The 17,088-nt window shown below is 32.4% G+C and overlaps 4 protein-coding genes across 4 annotated transcripts; 2 read left to right on the plus strand and 2 right to left on the minus strand.

Annotated features, from left to right (window-relative positions):
• Positions 1 to 5,576: 5,576 nt before the first annotated feature.
• LOC125053857 (3-hydroxyacyl-CoA dehydrogenase type-2-like) lies at positions 5,577 to 8,143 on the minus strand. Its single transcript, XM_047655451.1, has 5 exons — positions 7,976 to 8,143; positions 7,739 to 7,903; positions 7,206 to 7,370; positions 6,104 to 6,341; positions 5,577 to 5,838 (listed from the first exon to the last, which is right to left on the minus strand). Exons 1-5 carry the CDS (start codon positions 7,982 to 7,984, stop codon positions 5,645 to 5,647), a joined length of 771 nt encoding a protein of 256 aa, XP_047511407.1. The 5' UTR covers positions 7,985 to 8,143; the 3' UTR covers positions 5,577 to 5,644.
• Positions 8,144 to 8,486: 343 nt separating this feature from the next.
• LOC125053856 lies at positions 8,487 to 11,180 on the plus strand. The gene is made up of 2 exons (XM_047655450.1): positions 8,487 to 8,904; positions 9,047 to 11,180. Exons 1-2 carry the CDS (start codon positions 8,803 to 8,805, stop codon positions 10,166 to 10,168), a joined length of 1,224 nt encoding a protein of 407 aa, XP_047511406.1. The 5' UTR covers positions 8,487 to 8,802; the 3' UTR covers positions 10,169 to 11,180.
• LOC125053858 (mitochondrial import inner membrane translocase subunit Tim16) lies at positions 11,010 to 11,760 on the minus strand. Its single transcript, XM_047655452.1, has one exon. It carries the CDS (start codon positions 11,638 to 11,640, stop codon positions 11,260 to 11,262), a length of 381 nt encoding a protein of 126 aa, XP_047511408.1. The 5' UTR covers positions 11,641 to 11,760; the 3' UTR covers positions 11,010 to 11,259.
• A 3,016-nt stretch (positions 11,761 to 14,776) lies between these two features.
• LOC125053955 (zinc finger CCHC domain-containing protein 10) lies at positions 14,777 to 16,586 on the plus strand. Its single transcript, XM_047655588.1, has 3 exons — positions 14,777 to 15,011; positions 15,079 to 15,243; positions 15,591 to 16,586. The coding sequence occupies exons 1-3, from the start codon at positions 14,968 to 14,970 to the stop codon at positions 15,790 to 15,792; spliced, it is 411 nt and encodes a 136-aa protein (XP_047511544.1). The 5' UTR covers positions 14,777 to 14,967; the 3' UTR covers positions 15,793 to 16,586.
• The last annotated feature ends 502 nt before the right edge of the window (positions 16,587 to 17,088 follow it).

Genomic DNA, 17,088 nt, shown 5'->3' on the forward strand with positions numbered 1-17,088 from the left:
GCTGCTCCTAGGGTTGTCTCCACGTCCAAAACATAATGGACACTTTTTTTTTATATGCGAGGTGTTTAGCGAATCCCCTGCCCTCAAAAGTTGCAGGGGTATGTGGGACTCAACCCACGCCAAAATCTCTGCTATTCAGAGACTGGGTGAGCAATACCCACTAAAACCACCTCGAGCAGATTCTACAAAGCCGCGTTACAGAGGCGCCGCCTTTTTATATATAATCTGAAATAATATGTAGTTTTTGTTAGGGTTAGTAACAATTCGTGCTTAGTGCAATGGATACCAACAACATTATTGAAAACGATTCCTACGGAAGTATGGACGTAAGATTAAGATTTTTTTAATATTTCAATTAATTAAATCAAATAAACCTGTTTATATGTTAATAAAAATCTTGTATATAACAGACACGTGTCAAATAAAACACCAACTGACTAAAAACAGGTATAACTAAATTCACTCAAAATTTTAGTTCAGCAGCATTGTTTCTTAGATTATCCAGAATGTCACTTGTGTCAACCCTACCAGCCACGCGTCCGCAGCAGGGTGCCGAGCGATATTTATTGTGAAGACTCCAGCTTCAGACGGGCGTTTTTAAAATCAATGGGCTGTAACCCTTGTTTATTTTGTAGCTGTAAATATACGTTACGATACCGCGGCACCAGCGGTGCACAGTTTGATAAGTAAGTACTTAATAATGCTTAAAGAGAGAGAGAGAGGGAGAGATATTTTATTGTGCTTTCTAATGCCATATAAGTAGTTGTAAGTGGCAGCTAGGTGAGGGGTACCGGGTTCGATTCCCGGATCGAGGGCAAGTTTTAATTTGTTCTAGGCCTTTGGGAGGGTTGTGCGGTACCGGGCGAGTGCCTAAACCGTACATGAAGGACACGGTCGAATTTCTAAAAGACAAGCACGAATTATAAAAAATCCTATACTTGACACTGGCTAATGCACAAATCGTGCCAGAGCCATAAATAAAATAAAATAGGTAGTTGTTCGGATGAAATATAAATCACGAAAAGTTTTAAAGTTTTACCCCTTTCATTTTATCCCCATTCATTCAGAAAACAAAAACATACAAAACGCATCTATGTATTCTCACGCTGTGTAAACAATATTTGACGGAAAGAGACGAAAGATTATTTTAAAACAGTGCAATTGGACTGATTTATTTATTTTAAATAAAGGCAACCTCCTATATAGTGTATCATTAGTATGATGAAACACGTGATTATTTTTACAACAGGTTACACGAGAAAGTTCTTTAACTCAAAACATTTTTGATCTTTTTCGCATAATCCCCAGCCTACTAATAATTCGGGTACTAACAGAAAAAAAGTATACTTTAAAGTGAAAGTCAAAAATCATTTATTCATGTAGGTAACACAATGTACACTCATGAACGTCAAAAAGAAATATACATTAAATGCTTCTAATTTTACATTTACTGCCAGTTCTCAAATCAAGGGAGTAGACGGAAGAGAAGAAATGGCAATAAAAAGTTAACTTGGTTACACGTTGTGGTTGCTACTCCCTGTTTAATGTGCATGTAGAAATCACTATCACAAATAACATAAAATTTATTAGGTTTAAGTAGTTTCATTTCTAACTTTCTACTGCTTATTATATTTTTTGATAGAATAGGGTGCAGAGGGACATGGACACTCACCTTGCCAGTAGGCTCGCAAGTGCGGCCTTTTAAGGATTGGTACGGAATCTTTTCTTGAAGCAGCCTAAGTCGTCGAAGTTATTGGCGCGACATACAATAAAAAATATGAAACACATTGGAAACCTATACAGTCTTATTACACTATGTTAACTATAGCACTAATTTGTTCTTCTTCATTATGACGTGAACACTTTTTGATAGAAATAGAAGAAACGTATCTCAAAATAATGATAGCATAACATTCTCCTCTCATCTCCCGATAGACAGTCTCTTTTGCTGAGGCTGTTTCAGCGCAGAGGAATCACCCACGTAGTCCTGGAATGCGTGGCTGTGGCATTCCAACGAACAGAAATCCTCGGAGCAGTGAGGTCGCCTAGTGCAAAGGAAACTTCTGAGCTTCTGGAAGGTGCTAGCCTGGCTCATTTAGCCAGGACTTAACACACAACTGACCAAATGGGCGTCTAAGTCCGGACACTAAGTTCACACTACACTACACTTTAGTAAAGATTTTTACTTCAATAATTTAAAATAAATCAATTGCGTCGTCTCTTCAACGACCATTACTTCGTATAATTTATTGTATTACTTGTGCACGGAAAGAAAATTTTCAGAAATTTAGCGTCAGCTGTAAGTATTATTTGAATATTCTATTGAAATGAGTTTCTATCAATTTGTTAGGAATGTCGCAGAAATAACGGGAAACTATTTTCGTACGGTATCTAGGTACATCTGAGTAAATTCCTATTGATTTTATATATGAATCTGCTAAAACTCTTTAGGAAAAAAACTAACACCTAAGGAAATTAACGTTCTAAAGTTAATTAAATTTAATTTATGTGTCTGACGTAGTGCAAATTGTGTAAATCGTTAAACAGCCAATTTTTTAATACATTTTTGATGATTTTTTTTAAAACATGTATAGGGCCAAACAATAAGAAGGTGTCGGCAATAATGATACATTGGTCAACAGCATCTCTAGTTCAATACGCGTTGACACATTATAGTGAGGTTTTTTTTTAAATATACAGGGACCCCTACATCCTAGCCTATCAGACACGCAATCAGGCAGATGTGACCGAGTGGCTAAGCAGTAGGGGAGTGTCGAGATCTCCCCTTTCTTAAAAAGGGACATTATTATCTTAAAGTGTTGGCGTCTCCCGTCGTTCCCGGGCGACAACTACTCCGGAAATATCCCGCTGCCCGGCGCTACCCGTGTTACCTCTAGTGCTATTATTGTGACTGTCATATTTGACAATCTTGCCGCAGAATTTTTCCAGCTGCGATCTGTGCTCAAGCAACATGTCGGATAGCCCATCCCGGGATACCCTCATGCCAGTCTCGAGCTCCAGATCGCAACTGGCCCTTTCAAAAGTCGCACAGTCAACAAGTAAATGAACCACCGTTTTGAGCTATATTGAGGTTATGCAAGCTTGCTAAGGCTTGCCCATGCACATAAATGGCGACACATCCCTAATTCACAATTATTAATCCAATTTCAATTCTGTCAACCTTTGCAAACGCGTTCGAGTCTTTGTTATGTCCGGTAATAAAAAATTATATCAAGCAATGACTGTAGCCATCGCGACATGGTTTCGTCGCTAGGAAGTCCACAGCCACAAATCTTTTGAGGTTCACTGACATTCTTAACCAAAGCCATATACTTCAGAAGACAGTGCGATTTAATCCAGACTTTGGCAAAGCGTTTGACATACACTTACATGTGACTTATTGAAAATCTGCACAGCTATAGGTTTCCGGGAACATTATGACGCGTAATATACTATGTAATTAAGTAGCCTAATTCATCTTTGAGATCGAGCTTTCTACATTGCTCATAGCTTTAACTCGATTACTCACCGCATTACTTATGGGGTATCGCAAGGATCACATCTGGAACCCGTTCTGTTTAATTTATTTATAAACATTACAAATCTTTTTATAAATAGTAAGCCTTCTCTATGCTGATGATCCGAAACTATCAACCGCTATAATAACGTAGGAAGATGATTACACCTGAAGAAGACATAAAAAAGCTAGTGCAATGGTGTAATTATAATGAAACGACATTAAATTAGTATTATTATTGCTAGTTCTTCTCTTCCGTTCTACGCCCTTGATTTGAGAACTGGCAGTAAATGTAAAATTAGAATTTAATGTATATTTCTTTTTGTTAAGACTAGAGAGAATGGAGAAAAGCTTGTTTGGCATAATATTATAACCCAGGTGTTTTGTCTTCGTTTTTACATTGCTTGCTTACTCTCATCATTTTGAAATTTTGTTAATCACAGGACATCACAGTTACCTATAATATATTAAATTTTCTGAAGCCACATCGATAGTCCTCTTTTGCCATTTCCTTTCGTCCGTCGTTAAAACCGTCGTAGATTTTAACTCCGCTATTCCGAGGATGTGTAAGTAAGCTAAAAAAATTCTCCTGAAATCTACATTCATCTCACATAATCAGTTTTGGATCAGGGCTATCGTTTATATATATCGCTTTATATATATATATATAATATATATAAAAGAAAGTCGTGTTTGTTACAACACTTATAACTCGAGAACGGCTGGACCGATGTTAGTTATCTCTTTTTTAGTGGATTCTTCTCCGCTCCGAATAGCAGAATAAATAATAAAATATCGGATAAGTTATGAAATAAAAAAAAAATAATAAATTTTACGAATGCAAACTGCATGTGGTGCCATCTGTTGACAAAATTACGCATATTAAATAAACCTATCACTTTGTTCTTGCGCCGGATAACAAAAAAAAATGTTGTAGGTGTATCAAAAAGTACTTTAACATGCAGTCTCGCATTATTAGCTCTAGAGAGAGGAGGCCTAATGTGTAAAACCGTCATTCTTTTTTCGCAATGGCAAGCGATAAAACATTTCTGTATTTGCAAAAAAGTTGTATTAATGTTATTACCTCAAATAAATCCTAAATTAAGTGTAACTATAGTTAAAACGATATTATTAGAATGTTAAGCGGAACGAAGTTCGCTGGGTCCGCTAGTATATATATATAACATGCTGTGTTTTTCTGTTAAAGAATGTACAATCCTTTTTTTACGTCCGTTTGACCAATCATATAAGAACGCAACGTTGTCTTGCATCTTTCGTTTTACATTCTTACTACCCAAGTTGTCACGTTACAGAAAACAAAGTTTGAGGCTTAGAGAATGTAGATACATTAAATTATTAACTGTATTGAACTCAATAACTATAGTTGTACTACTACATTACTCTTTCCAGCATAGTGTAAACACAGCTTGCCAGAAAAAGACCTATGAGAGCTTTAACAGTATTTTATTATTAAATAGTTGGTTTTAAATTACACAATTATTATGGTAGTCATACACCTTCAACTATTGAGAAATGTAACTTATTCCATATATGTATAGTTTTTTTTTAAATTTCTTTAAACCGCTGTGGTTTATATTGATGTAACCATAACAATCTTGTTTAGGAGCGCGACAAATGCATATAAAAGTAGTTTTTTAATTTTCTGTTTAAATATTGGTTGGCGTTAGGCAATCTAATATGTGATTTGGTAGACCATTTATTAGCCGCGGTAGCAAATACTTCAACGTTCTCTCGCCGTATACGTTGTTTGCTCTCGATGTACAGAGCCGGACTTGAGTTACCGCTCGGGTCTGTACGTCATGCTCCACTCGTTTTTTTAAGTCATCTCGAAAAAGTGCTCAACTAGAAGACATTTATTAACTCTTTCTGATACGGGCAACATTTTACAGTGTTTGAAAACTCCTTTTTCTTCATTTTATATGAGTCGAGCACATTTCTCGAAACAACGTGTTTGAGGATTCGCATTTGGAGGTTATGTATTCGGCTGAGATAAAAGGTTAGTAAGGTAAGGTATAGTTCTGTTACATAAAGATACAAACAGACTAAAATAAAGTATATTATAACTAAGATTATCTACAAACTACATACATATTACAGTCTTACAATCTATAACGGGAACCAGCGTTGGGCGCCATCTATACGTATTACTTCACCATTTAGCATGGGATTTTCAATTATACTTGTGACTAAATGTGCGAATTCCTCCGGTTTTCCTAAGCGTGAGGGAAATGGCGTCATCCTTTTGATAAATTCTATCATTTTTTCTGGTAAATATGAAACTAATGGTGTTTCAAAGATACCTGCAAAAATATTTATCGTAATGTACTTGCCATATTTATATTTTTATATTATATTCTATAATACCAATAATTTTCAGGTCTAAGCATATTTAATATTAGTATGCATATATAATTTATTTGTTTGGCCATGTATTTTTGAAATAGTATTTTGTATAATGTTGTTATACACTATGACAATTGTATGGAAAATTTAAGTGCTGTCACTTGAACGCAAATGGAAGTAAGGTTGTTGCAAATAAAATAACTATCATATAAATAAAATTACCTGGGGCAATTGTCATAACTCGGATTCCTTGGGATGCTAAATCCCTAGCAATTGGTAATGTCATGCCTATAACCGCAGCTGTTGACGCTGCATAAGCAGCCTGTCCAATATCTCCTTCCATGGCTATTGTTGATGCTGTGTTTATTATAACACCCCGTTGGCCACTCTCAGATGGTTTATTTTTACCCATTAACCCAGCGGCTAGCCGTATTGTGTTAAATGTGCCTACAGTATTAACCTGTAAAAAATTTAACACAAATCTTTTTAAAACTGTCTTTTTACAGATATCCTGGTGCCTTTAAACTTTAAACTTTGAATATTCTATGAATCATAACTATAATAACTGACACTAAGTTTTGCCTCTGGTAGAAAAATTATCAAATTATCTTAATTATATATCATAAAAAAATTATTATTGTATGCATAGTGCCATAGACGATTATATCTATAAACATTATAAAATTGATGTTTGTCACTAAAGCGCTATGAAATCCAAGCAAGTATAATAATAATTTATTTTAAAGTTTCTTCATTGACACACAACAGGTATAACCTTCTAAGAGTCATAGGGTTATTTTATAGGTTGCTAGTTTGTGAATAATAATTAAATTTGCGAGTCTAATGTACAATAGTTCTGAATGGGATTGTTTGAGTGGGTTGGATTGGTGAAAGTAATGCCGTAGTGTGAAAGGCACAGAAGGCTAGTGATCTTATAAAACAAAGAACAAATTGTGTCTGCTCCACACCAAAATGGGTGATTGTGGACAACTAACAAGTTATGATAGACAGGTAAATAAATATGACAAGAATTGAAAATGTAGTCTGTAAAGCATGCAACTTGTACACTTATAAGCGTGACAATTTTATAAATCGTCAGAGTTACGCCCCAAGATTATAGCCAGAGGTAGGCACTATCTTTGACTGTTACATTGCATTCATTTATAACATAGCAATTAATATTTCATTATTTCGCTCATATTCTATTGTTATATGTGAGTGGTTAATAAAGAGTAAAACAAAAATCTTCCATTATTTAAAGCAACCCGACCCAGGAACCGGACACAACAAATAAGAGAGAAATTACTAATAAGTAATGACTTACATTTATGCATTTTTCAAAATGTTCCAATTCCACACATTTGTCTTTATGAAAATTATATATTTGATGAGATACAGAATAACCAGCACAGTTAACTAAATTATCTAAACGTCCAAATTTTGTTTTGGCTAAATCTAGTGCTTTTTTAACATCTGCCTCTGAAGTTACCTGAAATATATTTTAAAACATCATAAAATAAATATGCGTTAAACACAAAGGGTTTTTTATTACCATATAATCCCATCAGACTGATTGGGCTTGAAGATCTGATGATTTGACAAAGTCTAGCCTTAAGCTTTTTGCCAAACCGACATTCAGTAAGTAATTTTTAGGTCAAATTTACTTTAGGTGATGCGGAATTCGAAGTAAAAGTTGTGGAAATTAAGTTTTGGCTGACAAATACCGAATTAACACAACAATAAGAGCATAAATATAAGTTACTTGAAAATTTATGAAGTAGATAAGAAGTACTTTAGAAAAGTTTATTTAAAAGAATTTAACATGACGATAAAGAAATAGAGCTAAAAAATACTTACACAACCAGTAGATACTAAAACATTTTCACCTATGGATTTGGCAACAATTTCTGCTCGGGTTCCTTGAACATCAAGAATAACAACATTTCCACCAAGTTTTGCCAATGTTTCAACCGTGGCCTTTCCAAGTCCTGATGCTCCTCCAGTTACCAAACTTACCATTCCCTGAAATGTTTAAGGTTATGTATTTGTTTACAAATTGTTATAAAAGCTAAATTAAATAAACAATGTATAAACCTTCAACATTTTTTATCGATAATAATTTATTTTAATTTGATTATTCCAAATAATGGAATATCTAATACATTTAGTATTTAAAATTATCTCGAAGTCTATCAAGTTTTAATTTTTGATTCAAACCGCTCTGTCTGTACCCTACCACCATGTTCCACAGACTAACTCTCGTTGTTCTAAGTTCTAACGATAGGCCTTTTAGCCTCATTCTTACATCGCAATTATTTTATATTGTTAATATTTTTTTAATATGATTGTCAAATAGGCATTTTAATAATAAATAGGAAAATACGTAATTTTAGGTTCCTTTTAAACTCAGAAATAATTTCCAATTGTTAATTTCTGTGTAATTTTATTTTTTTAGTAATAATAAAATAGGAACACTAGAAGTCGATTGAAAAAACGCGTATTTTACACAATATGAAATATGATTTCGAAAATTTTAGTATCTTATGTACTAAGTTCTTCGTCAAAGCTATACGATAGAAAAATTATTTATGATATTTGCCACTAAATCATCTCAACAATCGACGAGGCCAGGTATTGTCCTCTTGCAGTAGTCTAATAGACTTCTTAATCTATGGTCACTTCATAGTTAGTTTCCCCCAGAAAGTGTTTCCTTTTCCGGTTTTCCAACCCAAGCTCGGGAAACGAAGAAAATCAATAGGCGTAATAGTAAATACTATGTAGTCAATATTTATTTAATTCTTTGTGTAATAAGTTATGAAAGTTTCAAAAGCAGTGGCTCAAAGTCGTCAAATAATATTACTACGAAATAAAATTCTTACCTATACCAAGAAAGGTCAGTTTTTAACACAGCCTTTATAAGTATGGCTAAAGTAGAGCAACCATTGTTTATTTTACCAAAGAAACGAAATGGAAAGAAGCTAAACTCAATAGGTGGGCATGTTGACCACATCATCACTGTTCAGGTACATAATACTTATATTCATCCCTTATAAAATATCCTATATTTTTATGTGTTTTTTTTACTTTTAATGTTGTATGAGTTGCGACTTCAATATTATTATATTATCCTTTTACATTATCCTAACAATATTTTTCTTTATGCAGGGAGCTACAGATACAGACATTCCATCAAAATACCAAAATGGGTTATCACCAGTATCTGAACATGTTGCTAACGGGATAATTCACTCTACAATGGAAGGCCTCAAATCAAACATGAAAATTAACTTGCCCATCATCAATGATGTTAATGATGATGTTACAGAAATAATCACTGAATCTAAACCATGTCTGCAGAAAAATGGCTACCAGCCTTTAACTTTGAATAATAGTAGAGAAATTATTGATCTTTCACCTATCTATGAAAACTCTTCAGATGCATGCTCTAGTCATGCAGATTTGAGAGATGACAATGATGTGAATGATGAAATACAGAAAAGTTGCAGAATTTTAAATTCTGACACTAATGAAAGTGCATGCCCAACTCCTAATACCCTTTCTCAAACTCATTCAGAAGTAAGTTTGGAAATGGGCACAATGACTGATAGCCTCAAAAATAGTGCTAAGAAAAAGAAGAAAGTTAACATTATTTCTGGTATTACCGAGTCAGAAAATATAGAAACAGAGATCACAGCCTTAAGAGTTGATTCCGAAGCATCTCTTACTACTGACTGCTCATTATCAGAGAGTAAAGATGGTTACTTGACAATGACTGGAACAATAAAACGTGGTAAGAAAAAAGGTCAAAATGTTGATGTAAAACTAAATATATCTCGTGAAGAATTGGAAATTATCGAAGCATCAATTGTTGCAGATGAGTTAAGTAAAATGGATGTGTCTAAATGCTCACTGTATAATGGTCCACATATATTTTTATTCAGCCTCCTCATTGTACCATTTGTTGTCTGTATTTCTGCTGGCTATTCATTTTATATGGGTACTCTGGCTTGGTACAATATTTTTTCACATATTACTGAAGAGTTTACATGTGTTAAAAAGATGTTTTTGGCACCTATAGTAATTTTATCATACCCATTTCTAATTGTTATATTTACAATTGGTTTAGGACTTTATGCAGGTATAGTACAATTGACATTTAGTGGAGCAAATTGGTGGAAAGATGTATGTGACTTTGAGAAAGGTTTTTATGGTTGGTTATGTAATGTATTGGGCATGTCCGAGTGTAGTCCATATGAGGTTGTAATTCTAATGGATGTCAAACCATAACAATGCTCAAAGAGTTAGAAACTTCACTTGATGAGGTGACCTACCCCATTGATAGGAATATGTTAGACAAGCTTTGTGGTGAATACAATACCAAATATACCCATTATATAGAATTATTACTTATCTAAAAATATGTTTATTAACATATGAAAAAAAAAACATATAAAGAACTTAATTTATTATAAAAATACACTGCCATTGCTTATATAAATTTTTAAGGATTCTTACGTATAGTATAATCTTTGACTTAATTAAGAATAATTTTTAAAGTGGGAGATAATGTGGAAATTGGGATCAAAGTATGTTGAGATATCTTTGGAATGTACTTAATATATTAATCACATCATGCATTTCTTTAAAAGGTCTTGCCTTATATGAGACAATTTTTAAAATCTTCCTACTCAGCTTCCATTTTATACCTTATACTTTCTATTTACTATTGATCTAATAATTTAGGAATATGTAATCAATATTGTCCATATCATTAATTAGTTATTATCACACAGTTTTCACACTGGGTTGTGTTTTTTTTGTGATAACATAAAATATATAATACTTATATGATCTTGAATAAATATATGAAGGAAATAAAAAAAAAATATCTCAATTCATGAAAATATCTTAATTTAAGTAAAAGTACTAAAATACTTATATTATTTCAGAACTTTTCTTTTAATATATTTATTCAATGTATTTTACGCACAAAATATATAACTGGAATGTCAAATTATTATATGAATAGCTTTTTGCCTAATGTTACATATATTGTCGTGTTTATCGAAGCTTGAAGCATATAAATTAGGCAGATTACATGATGTAACCAGGAAAGAAAAGAGTATGGTATTGCTTATCAGATTTATTGATCTCTTTACATACCTGTTTATGCTATAAGTAGTAAGATGTCAAAATTTTGTAACTATACACATAATCAACACATCATTTATATGAAGACTGATGTATTCTAGTCACTATTGTGTCCATTTTCTACAAATAAATATTTTATAAAACCAAATTTGTTTCACTAAACAAACAGTCTACACTATCTAATATACAAATAAAAATTGGAACTATTTACTATACCCAAACTATTTTCATGATGGCTTTGCTGAATTTTCGTTATCTGGAGGTTGTTTAAGTTTAATTTCTGTGTCTAATCTTTCTTTTGCTCGAACTATTTTAGATTGCAAATAAAATGATCCACCTTTTGCCTTATCATTAACACTGAACAAATGATCGAAATTTTTATTGAGTTTCTCTGCATCTATTTTTTCTAAGTTTAGAATTTGCATTGCTTCCTCTAATGTGAGGCCTGATGAAGCGTTAGCTGCTGCCCGTCTAGCGCCCTGAGGTCCACCACCAGCTCTTTTTGCTGCTTCTTGTGATGCAGCTATCTCTTGTTTCAAAGCTCGAGCGAAAGCTTTTCCGACCACTTGGGCACCCAAAACGATTATTTGAGCAATATATTTGGCCATTTCTTTTTCGTATTATTAAATACTAATGTTATATCTGTTCTCATTACGGCACGGCAGATCGCAATTTATTTGCCGATTGAGGTTATAAAAATAAGTAAAAATATTTATATTATGACAATGACAACTACGTTTTTAACTTGATCAGAATCATAGAGATCTATGGAGAGGATTGTCACCAATATATTATTTTTCTATCAGGCATTAATGGTTCATGAGGATGATATAATTTTGTCTCTTTATTTACAGTGCAAGTTGCATTAGCTGGTTTTAACTTCTACCTAATTGTAAAAATCTTAAAATTGTCAAAGTCTGTCCAACCGGAATCTCCTGGCATAAAACTAAAATATATTAAATATTCATATGACAACGCTGCTGAGATTTTGTGATTATCTCTTAGAAATTAGTTGTTTTGTGAAAATGTCGAAAAAGCCACCTCGATCTGAAGCGTGAAATATTATTTAGATGTTTATCGTAAAATAAAGGAGAAGACGATTTAAATCAAACTCAATCATTGCTTTTGAACCGTGTTGTAGAGTTGACTAACTAGGGTTTTGTAAGTTGGACTGAGTGGTTTTGATACTTTTAGTTTATTTTATATTTTTCTTCGGTACTTAATTGTGACTTCGTTATAGGGGTTCCCAGTACTACTATACGGTGAATCGTAGCTGAGGGCCATCTTATGATGGTGTGTTTTCCACGCCTGTTAAAAAAAGAAGAGGGGGGAAGAATAAAATCAACTTGGAGAGTTTCGATTTACAGTTGATTGGGAATAAAGTAAAGAAATTCTATACAGTTTGGAAGGAAATTTCAATAGTAATGAAGCTGTTGCAAATTCTTCGACAAGATATTGATTTCCACGGAGGACAAGAATCTATAAGGTTAGAAAAATATTAAGTAATACATAATCCCTCTCACTCTCACATTAAATCATACTTCTGCCCTGCACTGGGATGTATATAGACTGATGATGATGAATGACTAAAGTACCGTTTGAATAACATAATAAATGTTACTATTTTTACAGACTTATACTTAATTAGATCGGTAATGAATATGTTAAATGCCAATAAAAAAGAACCGTTTTCAGGGAGAGGGATGACGTAAAACTATAAAGATGGATGCGATCTATTAAGACGATTCTTACATTAACCGTTCATGTTCTGTGAATAAGTGATTGCAAAGCAAAGACATTGCAGGTCCATCTAAAAGTATTTCAGTTGGAGCGAGGTGGATCATTGTAAACGCTGGTGGAGAAAATGGCTCTGTTCCAAATTGTTGTCTGGTGTGCAGGTCAACAAGTGTATCTGCTCACTACTTTTTATTTTTTTTTATTTTATGGTCTGCTCACTACCACCTCGATATTAATAAAGATAATTTTACAAAATGGGTGACAGAGAAGCTAATCTCAAATCTAACAAGACTTTCATAAATTGTTATGGATAATGCTGGTTATTCCGTACATTTGAACAAACCGCCTACACAAGACCATTTGGCTTTGCCCTATCACTGATGTAAAAGAATGGCTCCGTGCAAATTATTTACACTATGCTGATGTTTGGCTAAAATGTTAACTTCTTCAAGTAGTGAAACAAAACATGTCGGCGCCCTTACATGAGATAGATGAAGTAATAAAATCACACTATCATGAAGATTTAAGACTCCCATTACACATTGAATCCCTTATCCGAATTCCCTCTCGAATTTATAGAAATGATTTGATATAACGAAGTAAAAAGTTGCTGATAAAAATGTAAAGACCTGCAAGTGTCAAAATTATTTCTCACAAGCTTTCTCACAAATTGGAGTTCTTGCAATTGTTTTCTAGTTATGAATGAGGTTTAAGTTATTTGTATGATTGAAATTATATATAATAAATTAGTACATAAAGTAATTTACGATTGATCTTTTTGACATATTTTCCTATCTTAAGAACCTGTTGCATAGCAACATTCTTCATACAAATTACTAATATATGTACTTCATTAATTCATTTTCATTAATAAGTACTAAAGTGAAATAAAAATGTAACATTATCAAGAACATTTAATCCAATTTCAAAAAGAACACGTTTAACACGTTATTTCTATATAGGTACCATCGAAATAACGTGTTAATATGCCAGACGAATCGATACATAAGTCTTTTATTTTCCAAGTTAACTGTTGTTAAATTTAATTTGTAACATCTTAGGTAAACATAATTTGACTCAAAAAATGAATCTTTTTATTTCGAATCTCAATTAATAATACTTTACTTTTTACATTTACAATGACAATATAGAATATAGCTAAAAAGACCGTAAGCATCGTGCCAACAGTTATCGTCTACAAACAATTTACAACTGTCAATTTTGTTTTCACGTTTGGTAATTGGTTATTGACTGATGACTGATGAGCAGCGCTTCCAGATACACTGTAATTACAGTAGATTTACTGTATTTTAGACTTTTCTACTGTATACTGTAATGATAAAATACAGTGTATGAAAATACTGTATTTAATTTCCGTTCATATAAATTATCAAATTAATCAAATTTAATACGTTTTACGTATTAGAAAATACGAAATATAAATTTGCAACCTAATCTAGAACCCAGAACCACTGACCTTTATCTATAGACAATGTAGAGTAGGATTGTTACCTACATATTATAGTTTACGTGCGGGGAATTCCCAATGAATCAGAACTAACGCTTAGCAAAAACTAACCGTCTAGTATTATCTTTGCCTCACTCAAACGCTGAGGTCGAACGCAAGTTTAGTGAAATTAATAATATAAAAACCAAGCAGAGGAACTGTCTGATCACAAATACTATTAAAGGAAATATGTTAGCTCAGCAAGCCATTCGTCGAAATTCTGAAAACTGCGTCAAATTTAATCCCACTAATGAAATGATTTTGAAGATGAATGCAAATATTTATCAAAATCATGAGGAAATTATTTTAGAATAACTAACAATGATATGTATTTACAAATAAATTAATACAGCATCTTATTTTTCTTTTAATATTTAAACAAACTTTTACTGTAATTTTACTGTAATCGAATTTGGAATCTGCTGTATTGTTTTAAGAAACTACTATATTTTTTAGCTGACAACACTGTAATTTTACTTTTGGGATCTGGAAGCACTGCTGATGAGTGACGATTATTGCACTTTATTTTTCAAACTGTAAGTTAAAGTTTGCAAATTTTCATCATTCACATTTGCGGAACTAGGAAACGCAGGACGTGGTAACTGTTACTTCCAGTTAATATAAAGTACCTACCAACGTCGTATTAAATTTTGCACCTGCACGCGAAGCTGCTAAACGCAATAGAATCAAAATGACTTTGGGAACTTACAACAGGCATCAATCAGTAAAGAAGAGGTGATTTTTTGCTTTTAGTAGTAATTTTTTTTAGTTTTCTTTGGATTCTGTAATCTTTTCTCCACAGGCAAGCGAAACTGGCAGCAGCATTTCCTCAAGGGATAAGATGCCAAAAATGTCTGGAGTATGGGCACTGGAGCTATGAATGTACCGGAAAACGCAAAATTCTGGTTCGACCCTCCCGCACTCAGGTTTTGAAAAAAAATTTGAAGGCCAAAAAGGATAAGTGCAGGTAAGCTTCGAGAAAATTCATATTTTTATCTACCCACATTTTAAAAATCTAGTTCTAGAACATTCAATTTTTTTCGATTACCCACTTCTAGTTTATAAAATATCCCATTTCAGTGTTAAGTACATGTCTTTCTTGGGGGTATTTGCTTATTAGATTTATAATATTTTAGATATTCTATAGGTAGCAGTAGATAACTCCATATTTATTCTTGCTCTTTATTTATATCACGCTATATTATAATTGAAAGATAATAAGATTGATGATTTGTTGAATTATTTTACTATTTAATGTACAAGATTTTAATTAGCTTTCTAATTTTGGATTTGTAAAATGTGAATACTTTACAGTGGTGGCAAATGTGATCTTCCTATTAAAAAGAAACGCAACAATTACTGTCAAGACTGTTCAGATGATGACTCCACATCAGATTCATCATCTAACAGCTCATCATCAGACAGCGAGTCAGACAGTGGCAGCGAGGATGAAAGTGGTAGCAGCAGTTGCTCCGACAGCAGCAGCGGATCAGAATCTGACTCTGGTAGTGACTAATTGTATGTAAAGTTATAATTCTATATGAGCAGTGTAATATGTCATAATTTTTTCTTTATTAACATGTTTTATAGACTTTATATTCTTTATTTAACAAAAATACATGAATAGTCATTTCAGTTTTTCATTAAATTAATTTGGAACTAAAATTGAGAAAATATTGGACTAATCTGACATATCAGTATTATCATGCTAATATATTAAAAGATCATTTTGAGGAGATTTTCTTTAATTATCTGTTTCAAATAACATTTCATTTCTTTCTTACTATTTCTTCTTATTTAGACATTGCTCATTAGTTGAATAATGCTGGTCATTTAAAGATATGGATATTTTTTTATTTATGCAGACTTGATTGATTTATTATATTTAGAATTTAGCATGTTGATGAATGTTACCTGATTTAGTGTTTATTGTTTAATGATTGTATTATAATGGCTCTAATGATGGCGTAGTTTTGATAATAATGGGAAAATTTGAATTTTCTTCCATGAGAATAAATGCAATTTGTGTTAAATCTTATGAAAAGTTTTTTGATTGTAAATTATTGTGTCAACAGTTCTTGTAGAAAGGCACAATGTACAGTAATATTTATAATTGATGATATGAGTCTCAATTAATTTAAAAGTATATATGAATGATTTTAGAGTTTAACTCTGGTAGTGTAAAAGAGGCTTTGTAATTAATGCTAATTTTATTTTGTTAAGACTGTATGTGTAAATTTCTTAAGATAAATTTTAGATTTTAAAGCCATACAATTTTGATGTCGAAATATTAAATAAAATAAATGATTTCTAAATGTGGTTTCATTTAACATTTTATGAAAGTGTTCATAAGCCCTGAATAGTATTTCAAACAAATGTTTGGTATCAAGACACAGTTTCTATGATCTTTCAGAAACAGCGATAGAAGTTTAAGTATTTTAATTTTTCATACATCATAAGCCTAAAGGGTTTTGAATATAATAAAATAGAGCTGTAGTAAAAAAAAACATTTTATTCATCACAAATTTATTTTGAAACACAAAAATAATCTTAATACTAAAAACTTAAAATGCTTAAACATACATACCGAAAGTGGTAGAAGGCACAATTTAAAAGGTGGGTATGTTCAACATATTTAATTTTGTACTATGGTGCCAGGTGATCGAGCCTGTCCAACAATACTGTGATGTAGAATCAAGGCGGTTGTACACATCATAGGCTCAACACCTAGACTAAACCAACTCAAATTAAAAAAAATTGATAGTGAGAATTATGTTTTGTGTGAATTAAAAACCAATGTTTTACAAGAAAA

The sequence above is a fragment of the Pieris napi genome, chromosome 11, assembly GCF_905475465.1.
Source record: "Pieris napi chromosome 11, ilPieNapi1.2, whole genome shotgun sequence".
NCBI classification, from domain to species: Eukaryota; Metazoa; Arthropoda; class Insecta; order Lepidoptera; family Pieridae; genus Pieris; species Pieris napi.

Bases quoted from the DNA above. Each gene is read 5' to 3' on its own strand.
- LOC125053857 (XM_047655451.1), bottom strand. The intron at 6,342-7,205 runs GTAAGTCATTAC...AATTTTTTACAG, and splicing joins ATTTTGAAAAATGCATAAAT to GTTAATACTGTAGGCACATT. The intron at 5,839-6,103 runs GTAATTTTATTT...ATATTTTTGCAG, and splicing joins AGTTATGACAATTGCCCCAG to GTATCTTTGAAACACCATTA.
- LOC125053856 (XM_047655450.1), top strand. From the start codon at position 8,803: ATGGCTAAAGTAGAGCAACCATTGTTTATTTTACCAAAGAAACGAAAT. The intron at 8,905-9,046 runs GTACATAATACT...TTCTTTATGCAG, and splicing joins ACCACATCATCACTGTTCAG to GGAGCTACAGATACAGACAT.
- LOC125053858 (XM_047655452.1), bottom strand. From the start codon at position 11,640: ATGGCCAAATATATTGCTCAAATAATCGTTTTGGGTGCCCAAGTGGTC.
- LOC125053955 (XM_047655588.1), top strand. From the start codon at position 14,968: ATGACTTTGGGAACTTACAACAGGCATCAATCAGTAAAGAAGAG. The intron at 15,012-15,078 runs GTGATTTTTTGC...TTTTCTCCACAG, and splicing joins CATCAATCAGTAAAGAAGAG to GCAAGCGAAACTGGCAGCAG. The intron at 15,244-15,590 runs GTAAGCTTCGAG...AATACTTTACAG, and splicing joins GCCAAAAAGGATAAGTGCAG to TGGTGGCAAATGTGATCTTC.